We start from the raw sequence: 10,564 nt of genomic DNA on the forward strand, positions 1-10,564 counted from the left end.
TGTAGGGAGATTTATCTCCCAATGCTGTTCTTACAGCTCTCTAGGGTTGGCATGAAAAGTGCTTCAGGAGTCTGAATTGCTCTTATTACAGGGTATGATATTAACCCATCCCTTCAGGCAGGTTGAGCTTATCTTCTATTCAAAATTGAACCCTTTAATCATCCTTTTTCATTCCTGCCAGGATGAACATTAAATAAGATACCAACTTTAATCACATCTTTTCTATTCTAGAACTAATTCAGAAACACAAAGACTAACAGAACCAAAGGAGCATTAGGGTTTTAAAAGTACAGCCCTATAAATAAAGGTATGTTCTGCCACTTGGAGCGCACACTCCTCTACCAGCTTTGCTGAGGTTGTGAAAACTGAAAACAGGGGTTGGAAAGGCTGAACTTGACCCTGAATTTGCATCCAGCTGCCCTGATGTAGTTATGAGGAAGGGTCTCTTTAAGTATCCCTAAGCTTCAAATCTGCAGAAACATGGCTTACACATAAAATTATTTCACATTTCATTGATGGGCATACCTACACTTCATATATTTCTCTTTATTTTGAAAGGGTCATCTCAAAATTTTTCAGAAAAAGAAAAAAGCACCCCAGACACCTGTGGTTCTCTGTTTGCATAGACAAAATCCGCATCAGAGCAGGGAACCGGATTAAACTGAGGGTTCCTCTTCCTAAGTTGGTACTCGTTCTGAATAGAGCACTGCAAGTGACATTTCAACATGGGTTTTGCCACATCCCACACATCTTGAAGCCAGCTGCACGTACGGCAGAAAAGTCACATTCCGGGGGAGCTGCATGGTGGCAAGGGTGCTTTAAAATGTTTTTGCATGGTTAAGAGCTATTTTAAGCTGGTTTAAAAGTACCAATTTTAGCCACTGCCTGACAACAGCTAGCAAGGCTTGTAGGCACTACCCTACCCTTACAAAGCGTCTCTCTTTAGAGGCAGAGCTGGCAGAAGAAAAGCCATGCTTCCATGTTATCTGTGCCCATGCTGTCACCACAGTGCAAATCCACCCTGACTTTAAACAAGGACGGAGTCTAAGCAAGGAGGATGTCGCATCGAAACCGGCTCCCTCCTGCCATGGGAAAATAACCTCTGGCAGGAGGTTATGTACTACCATCAATTGGACTGACTGTGGGAATCCAGCTCGGAAGAACCAGTCCTGGCTAAATTGCTGTAAGATGATGCCAACAACAAAAGCTTCCAGGGCCTATTCAGAGACCTCTTTCAAAACCAGCTTTTGTTCATAGCTGCATACAACAGCTGTACTTGGTTTTATAAAACCAACGACAAAAGTAAAAATACCTAGTGTCTCTTCCGTACTGTGAAGAACTGCACCTGAAACTCAAACATAGCTTTGATGCTATTATTGTCAATCACAGCACAGCACTACCTAATATTTTAACAGTAAGAGCCATAAGAATTTTTCACCTCTTTCATCTGTACATACCACACTACTTAAATTGCTTCTCTTAATTGCTATCTCGCTCGTTTGCTCATCCAAAGAGTTTCAACTGGATTCTTAAATCACCATTTGCTGATCTTCCACCTGCTGGGCTTTATTAGCTGGTAACATGCAGCTGCTTCAGAGATGTGGAGAACACTGCATATGACAGCACAATTAACAAGCTATATTGATACTGTATACGAGAAGTGACACTGCAGGACCACAACCAGCATCCAAACTGTTTCTATCATCTCTTTCCATGCTCCCTTTACATTCAAATGGTGTATATAATGTTTCCAAGATTAATTTGTTTTCCTGTATTGGAAACATCAATTCTGAAGAAAGATTGATTCTATTTCCTAACAAAATCAATTTCATGAATATTTATCATTATGTTATGCTTCCAAGAGCTGGTAACTGTTTACCTGCAAACCTATGCCTGATTCAAGGTGAGATTGAGCAGTCCGCGCTTACAGACTGTCCAGCAAATGTTTAACCTCTCACTGGACAATTGTCGCTCCAGGAGAAGTACAGTTTAATATAAAGATCTAACCCTGTACTTCCAAAGGCAATAGAAGACACTGCATGCATACTGCATGCACCAGTTAACTGCGGACAAACAAAAAATATACTAGGGCAAAAAAAGATTCTTCTCAACTCTGTCAGTGTACAGTAATCAGCTGCTTCTCCACAGTGTTTTATTTCAGAGCAGTGAGGAGGAAAGCATACAGCACCTAGCCAGTCAGTTTTCCTTCTGCTTAGCATGTGAGAACCCGAATGGTTTAAAAGATTAGTAGTTAACATGGCTGCTCTGAATTCTGAGATTTTTTATTTTCAGATTTGAAATAAAACAGAAGGTGCAAGTCTGGTCTGGATTAAATGGAACTTGGCTGTGTGCCAAAAGCTAATTCCTCACACTGAGATGGGACACAGGGATCCTGAAAAGAGAGCTTACTAGCAGGAATAAGGATGAAACCAGGAGCAGCTTGACTGGAAAGGGAATTAATAATTCTGCCCAATGGCAGCTAGAAATTTAAGAGCAGTGATGGCTTTTTTTCTAGCCGAGGCAGAATGCCAGCAGCTGTACTGCATCCTTTTAAGTCCATGGCTCCACAGCAAACTGTGGTCCACAACTTGAGAAGGACGTATTGCAAGCCACCTTTAGCAACTCTTGAATGTTGGTGCCCAGGAGCTGAGGAAGGAGCAGCAGAAATACTTCAAGTGCAGGGCCCCACCAGGCAGACCAGCCCCAGGCAGAGTGCAGTGCTGTGGCCTCTCTCTGCTGCTGATCAGGGAGGGCAGGAGGCAGGGACCAGCTTTGCTCCAGCTGGACAGGGATCTGTGAGAGCCAGTCACCCTATCCAGCAGGCTGTAAACAGAAAACAAGCCTTAACTGATGCACACAGCTGGGCCAAGCACGTTGCCAAAACAGAAGCACACTCCTTTTTGAGGCATCAAAGGTCCAGGGCCAAAGCAACTACAGCACATTACTTCATTCCTGGAAGAAGCTGCTCCCAGGCTGGGTGACAGCCACTGTCCCCTACTATCCTGATGCACAGGCAGCAAGCCTTCACTTGCTCTTTTCCAATCTTCCAGAGCAGTTGCACTAGGTCCCTTTGAGTACACAGCTTAGTTTTCCATCCTTGTCTGACAATTCCCAGGAAGGGAAACAAAGCACTCCTACGTACGGATTGTGGCTATATAAGCCTTTTCATGATAAGGCCACATCAAGGTTAATACAACTGGATAAATAATTGAAAATTAATTTTTCAATTCGAGTCACCCACTCCCAGCTTTGCCCAGAAATTCATTCACTGCCTCTCGTTTCCTGAGATTTTTCCAGCACTCAAAATACTAAAAGACATTTATAGGGAAAAGAAAAAACCCAGCATTGCCATTGCTTTTATTTGCTGTTACGTTGTTATTATGTGCTGAAATTCCCCAATGACTTTCAGAAGTTGATCAGAATACCAGGCGGGTTTTTCTGACAGACTCCTTGAATCAAACTGAAAAGAATCAATCCTTCTCTACTGACCAGCAACCTATACAACTGAGGATCCTCCACACTCCCCAAGGATGCCTTTTACCTGTTTGCCACCACGTGTCCACGAGGGTGCAGCGCCCTTCTCCCACCACGTGGTACAACCACTGCCAAGCTTCATTGTTGATGGGCTCTCCCACTAGACCAACATAAGAAAGGAAGCAGACTGAGACTCACAGGATGCAGGAGCTCATTCTCCCTTTTGGTGCACAACACACTGAATGCATGACCTTTGAGCAGAATGCTTACAGCATTTTTGCTGGGACATACAAAGGACTGCAATGCATTCACATAACAGAGGACTGATCTGTTCCAGAAAGACCTAAAGGCAAGCAACAAACATCACTGAAAGCAGCTAGTCAATTCAGGTCATGTACAAGAACCTCTAGAATCCTAAGGAATGCAGGAAAATACTGCTTGGGTCACCTACGCCAGTAAAATTTGAAGTGGTGTCATTTACCACCATTTATCCATCCAAAAGGATTGGATAATCCTTTTTCGCAAAGAATGTGATCCTGCAAAATAAGCTAGGGAACAGGCAATCACAGTAAGGTTCAATAGCCCCAACTTCAAAGAAAATACCTGAAAAGCCAGACAGGGAGCCTGCTTTATCATCTATTTTTAACCACGCCCCATCTGATCAGCCAAGCTCCTTTGGTACCTTCATTTCACCAGCTAGAAGAACCCTGTTTTTTTCAAATGGAAAACCATGTCCCTTACCTGATCCCAGGGTCTTTAAGGAAGATCTGTCATATTTCTTCACCCACTCATCTCCATAATTCAGCAGCAGGCGTATAGCCGTAGGTGCTCCATAAAACTGATTAATTTTCAACCTTTGTACCACTTCCCAGTAACGACCTGCAAAATCACAAATGGGCTTTTTACCACTCTAGCACTGACACACTGCTGCAAATGCTCTGCAGGAAGGTTAACAGCCTAAGCTAAAGCTGTGATTACTATGAGTACAGAGCAAAACCAATGGCAACTTTCTATTTTTCACCCTGGATGCACAGATGTTTCTGAATGTAATAGATACATGTTCCACAGAAATGGAGCTTACCTTCCCTGAGTAGGCAGGTTGCACCAAGCAGGTTTCTAAATCTCCTTTGTCACACTGCCATGTCTAGCTGAACCTTTGCCCACCACTTCCTCACCTGGGTCAGGGTACACTGGAGTGCTTTCAAACAGGACAGAGGTGGCTCCATTGCAGAGTGGTCCATACACAACATAGCTGTGTCCCGTGATCCAGCCAATATCAGCAACACAGCCAAAAACATCGCCTTGCTGGTAGTCAAATACATACTGAAAAGATAAATTTAAGGCCAGCTGACTTTCTATTGGCAGGCATAAAGAGTTTAAAGGCAAGGGGCTGGACTGGGTATCTGAGTGGGAGCAAGAGAGCACACAGGGGAAGTGGAGCCAGGCATGTAAGACATGGCAGCACAAAGGCCAGACCAAGGTGAGGAAGCAAGTCAGAGGGACCAGTACCAGGGCTTCCAGGCTGATGACCACTTTTGCAAACGTACAAGGCGCATGGCTGTGCCAGCAGCTGCTCAGATTGAAGCAGCAAAGATACAACCAAATCCCTGAGCCCTGGATACCTGGGCTTGCCTGCTCCAAGCCGTCCACATGGGATAAGCTGACCCTGAACTGCAGGAAAGCTGGAGGCCTCAGAGGCTCATACCTCTCGCAAATATCTACAGCTTTCCATGAGAAAGCTGGAGAAAGTGATAGCTGCCCATGAAACATTTTCTGAGAAATGTTCTTAGCTGCTCAGCTTCTCTAACAGTGTACCACTTTCCAGATGCTACCCTCTCCCTGCTCAAATGCAATATAAAGATCTTGAAGAATTCATTATCTTGTTCTGGTTGTGGAAAATGTTTCCCACTGTAAATCTAACTCCTCTATTGTACAGTAAAGAGGGCCTGACTCACAAGGCAGAGTCAGCTTTATGCTTTAAATGAAAGTAGATCAGAAGCTAAAGAAAATCACGAGTGTGTGTCAAGAGTGTCACACATGAGTGTGCAGAGACCACAGAGGCTACACAGGTCAGCTGACCCCTCTACCTAGGAGAGCAAATTCTCACCTTACTTTTGCAAGTGCCTTTCTCTGTCGGACTCTGAAGTACCACAGCTGTATACAGTGCCTCCCTGCATATCTGCACCGCGGTGCAGAATCTACCTCTGGACTAAGAAAGAGATGCCTTGGAGATTACATTATCACTTCTAAAAGCTGATATAACACATACCCTTCACACAGAGAAGTCTGACACTTATATATTTGAATCTTTGAAAAATTCAACTGTGTAGCACAGAGAAAGAAAACCTCTGAATCATGTGCGATTACAAACAGGGTGATATCACTAAAGCCAGATGGAGATCTTTCACTGCAGTCCCCTCCACGTATCACTGTTACCTTTTCATATGCAGAGCTCAGACCAGAAGCTTCAAGCAGTGCCTTGACTTTTTTTTTCTCATGAGAAAGGGGTTTAAAACATTTAGCCTAGATCACACAGAAAAGCAGCACAAAGGTGGAATCACAGAGCATGAATGTAATTTTTGAGCTTCAGACAAGTGCTATGCAAAGAGGTTGTTTTAAGAGTCCAGATCATCTCTGAAATAAAAAAAGCCAGCATCCCACTGCAAAATGCTACAGTAATACCCACATTACCTGTGTCAGTAAGATACTTACCAGAAGCTCCTCAGCTGCATCACTTTAACGTCTGCAAACTCTGGCCTGCCACAGGAGCATATTTTAGATGCAAAAGTAGCAGCACTGCAGTTGCCTTCCTTTCATAACTCTAGGCTCTGGCTTTCATAGTATTATATTCCCAAAGAAAAAATCCTGAAGATTACTTACATGTTCTCTGACATTTTTCCATTTGTTTACACCCAATAAGCCAATTGGGCAGTGAATACAGAATACAGCACCCCTCACCAGTCCGAGTCCCTCTTGTTCATACTATTGGAAGGTAAGTGCACCTTTTCCAGAGGATGCAGCTGAGTTACCTTGTGCGTGACAGCAGCATACAGCAGGTATCCAGCCTGGGTGTGAACAATTCCTTTGGGTTTCCCAGTGCTGCCCGATGTATACAGCATGAAAAGCATATCTTCACTGTCCATGCTTTCTGGAGTGCACACAGAAGCTGCCTTGGCCATCTCCTAAGGAAAAACGGTGGTAACGACAGAAAGGCTTTGGCTATATGGAGCCAACCAATACTCCATCTGTAAGCATGTCTGCAGCATTCAGAGACGGGAACCACCACTGTTGTTGCCCCATCACAAATGTCCATGGATGTATATAACAGGTTATATCTGTTATATGGATCCGTAGTACCTAGTCTTTCCACCAATAACTGCTAGGTGCAGAAGTCAGGGGGACTCAGCCAGATAAATAACACTTCAGGAAAAAAAGTGGTAGGTCACATCTTACATTTCAAGCCTTTGCAAGCTGCTGGGGGAAAACCAAAGCGTGACTGCAAACATGAACCACACTTGACAGCAGCAGCAAGACCAACTGGATAATGTTTAGGACGTTCCTTTTCCTTTTAAAAATGAAATGCTGCAGTTAAACTCTGTTTGTCTCCTTTCCCTGGCTCCAGCAGCGAATGACTGTCCTAATCATTTGACCCTCAAATTCTAATTGCTTCTACCCATGAGAAGGAGAGTTTACTCTCCTGCCTCTGTCACTCTCCTCATACTTCACTGTCTGACCAGGTGGGTGAGATCCTCGTCTCACCCCTATGGTCAGAACCACAGGAAGGAAAGATGCAATGTCCCATTAGGTCAGAGCTTTTGGTCTAGCTTGTGTGTCCAGTCCAGCAGAGAGAGAGGAAATAATGTGCTTTGAAAGAGATGCTTGTGGTCACTGAACCTCGTAGCAGCAAAGGACTGGTCTGCCCAGATGGTAGATTTTTCAGGACAAGGTTGAACATTTTTCTTATGCATACACAAACTTGCAGTAACTACTGTGTGTTCCAGCTGCTCAACATATGTATGTAAAAAAAGCACAGCTAGTTCAGTTCGCATCTCTCAGGTTCTGTGCTGTCCTAGATGAATAATGATTCCTGCCTGGGTCATTATGTGGCTCTTTGAAGGAATTTCTAGGTACTGCCTTTTTACAAGTATACACTGTAAACGTGCTGTATTTACAAGTGAACGCTACCAATGGCAGGTCCAGCTTAAAAGTGTCTGACAAAGCTTGATAAAATATGAAGAGTTGATAGGGTCAGATGTATTTCTTAGCCTCTGAGTTACAGCACTCCTGCTCATCTCAGGTACTTACTGTGATATTTTGACACTGCCAGTTCAGGCTGACTTGCTAGTTCTCAAAACTAAGATGGAGCTCTCATATGCTCCAATTACAACACGAGCTTAAATTTTGCGGTAAGCCTTTGCACAAGAGCTGGAAAAGCACAACTGCTCTAAAAATCGGTAATGACAGAGTTAACAGCATTAACGGTTTAATTCTTATTATGTTTCAGACTCCAACTGACAATGGGCTGAGCTATTGGATCACCAAAGCATGTCAGGCTGTTTGCAGTCTAAGAAAAATCATCAGAATGTGCTTTGTGGAGTAAGACAATTTCCAAATGAAACCTGCCTTCTCTGTTTAACTTATCCCAGTATTTGCCTCTATCTCACGTGACCAGCACAGGGACTCCTGAGTAATTATCCTAGCTGCAGACTGGTGATTTCCAGGCATTATTACATTGAGTAGTTTCTGCTTACTGCAGCCAGTGAATGCTCTAGGCTGCAGTCCCACCTGTACCACCTAAACACATTAATATGACTGCTTTTTTCTTCCCCAGGAAGCACAGGTTCTAAATATTCCCGAGTTGTCACCATCCTCCCATCATGGAGTAACCATGACACTGTCCATAGACTATATTAAGTCTCTCCAGGAACTTATTTCTGCACTTTCAGCAGTATTTAGCCTGAGAGTGCATATCACAAACCACAGCAGAGTATGTGAGCACAGTAGCAGTGCACACTCAGTCTCAGGATACACACACTCCTTAAACCTCAGTAATGTTTGTGAGACTAAAATGGAGCAGCACACCGCATGTCTGATCCATCTCCGCATGGACATCGATCGAGTCGCTTTGACTCACAATCCTAGCAGACTGTAAATACAGGCAATCTATTTGAGGATGAAGATCCAAATGCCATAAGGGGCAACTCCTTTTCATCTGCAGAACTCAAGTCCAAAAGGCACGGATGGAGAGAACGATGATCTAGCCAACACTCGGACCTAAAGGGAGTTATCCAGAGTGCCAGTGGGCATCTGTAGAGCTAGGGGACTGCAGGGAGGTACAGATGCTGTCACTGCAACACAGCCGTATCCAGGACACTGTGGCAGCATGGGAAGAGCAGCACACCTGCTCCAAGGCAGCATGAAGGCCAGTCATCGCTGGCAGTGCAGATACACTAGAGCGCCAAGCTGCAGTGCAGCAACTGCTCCATAGGCTCGTAGCTCAGCACACATACACAAGGTAAGTATGGAGACGGCCTCATCTTCCTTGGCTGTCGATTCCCAGTGTAGCCTATAAAAGATCAAAGACCAAATCCAAATACCAGAGTGTGCATGACCTACACATTCAGCAAGGCTCTCATGTGTTTTGAACAGACTTGCATCGGGTCTCTCAGAGACATCTGTGTAAGCTGGTCCCTGCATTCATTGGTGCACCATATCTCTCGCCCCCAGCACAGTAAACATCACATACTTCAAGATATATCAGGGAAAACAGGCAACTGTACCAATGCCAACATACCTCCTCAAGGGGAATATCGTGGTCACCCATCTGGACTTTGTTATTTGTCCTCTGAGCCACAAAGATATGTTCGATGCTTGGACAGTTCTTCACAGCTTCATCCACAGTCATCTTCAGCTCTATGATTCGGCCTCCCCTGACTCCCTGGTTGTAGGTGATAACTGCTTTGCATCCAGCTAAAAAAGAATTAGCAGACATACCAGCCTGTCTTCCAGGTTAGTATGTGCAACCTGTTTTCATTGCCTTTGGGGATCATATATAGGACAACACATGTGACAAATACTCAATATCACTGACAAAAAAAATATTTTAAAACCTGAGACCCACAGAGATTAGGGGTAGATGGAACATCGGTTATCTAGTCCATCTCCCCCACCTCAAGACAGGGTCTGCTCCAGCTAAACTATTTCTGGCAGCTGTCAGTCCAAACTTCCTAAAACACTCCAATGCCAGCTATGCTATCCCTCTTCCCACTAGTCAGCTCCAACGCCTATCATGAACACCAGAAAGTCTCTCCCACTGTCTAGCCTAAGTATCACTCACTGCAATTTAAATGGAGTCATTTAAATGTATCACACTCCTGCCTAGCAAAGCTGACACACAGAATCACAGAATCATCTGGTTGGAAAAGACCTTTAAGATTGAGTCCAACCTTTCACCCTGCACTACCAGGGTCCCCAAACCATGTCCCTCAGCATCACATCCACACCTCTAGGGATGGGGACTCTACCACCTCCCTGCGTAGCCGGTTCCAATGCTTAATGACCCTCTGTGTAAAGAAATTTTTCCTGATATCCAGTCTAAATTTCCTGACACAACTTTGGACAAGAGGCCATTCCCTCTTGTCCCATCATTCATAACATGGGAGAAGAGACAGACCCCGGTTCCAATGCTTAATGACCCTCTGTGTAAAGAAATTTTTCCTGATATCCAGTCTAAATTTCCTGACACAACTTTGGACAAGAGGCCATTCCCTCTTGTCCCATCATTCATAACATGGGAGAAGAGACAGACCCCCACCTCCCTACAACCTCCTTTCCTGTAGTTGTAGAGAGTGATAAGGTCTCCCCTCAGCCTCCTCTTCTCCAGACTAAGCATTCCCAGTTCCCTCAGCCAGTCCTCATAAGACAAGTTCTCTAAATCTCTAAATCCTTCACTAGTTTCGTTGCCCTTCTCTGAACCTGCTCCAGCACCTCAACGTCTTTCTTGAAGTGAGGGACCCAAAACTGGACACAGGACTCAAGGTGTGGCCTCACCAGTGTTGAGTACAGGGGGACAATCCCTGCCCTGCTCCTG

At 44.5% G+C, this 10,564-nt stretch overlaps 1 protein-coding gene across 1 annotated transcript in view; it reads right to left on the reverse strand.

Moving 5' to 3' along the window:
• ACSS1 (acyl-CoA synthetase short-chain family member 1) overlaps window positions 1–10,564 on the reverse strand; it is a 34,849-nt gene that overhangs the window by 8,917 nt on the left and 15,368 nt on the right. The window contains exons 4-8 of the mRNA XM_010140632.1: window positions 9,269–9,444; window positions 6,504–6,656; window positions 4,650–4,797; window positions 4,216–4,353; window positions 3,542–3,634 (exon numbers count right to left, since the gene is read on the reverse strand). Of these exons, the coding sequence (XP_010138934.1) occupies window positions 3,542–3,634; window positions 4,216–4,353; window positions 4,650–4,797; window positions 6,504–6,656; window positions 9,269–9,444 (708 nt within the window). The remainder of the gene's footprint in view (window positions 1–3,541; window positions 3,635–4,215; window positions 4,354–4,649; window positions 4,798–6,503; window positions 6,657–9,268; window positions 9,445–10,564) is intronic.

This window comes from Buceros rhinoceros, unplaced genomic scaffold (genome assembly GCF_000710305.1).
Source record: "Buceros rhinoceros silvestris isolate BGI_N320 unplaced genomic scaffold, ASM71030v1 scaffold10007, whole genome shotgun sequence".
NCBI classification, from domain to species: Eukaryota; Metazoa; Chordata; class Aves; order Bucerotiformes; family Bucerotidae; genus Buceros; species Buceros rhinoceros.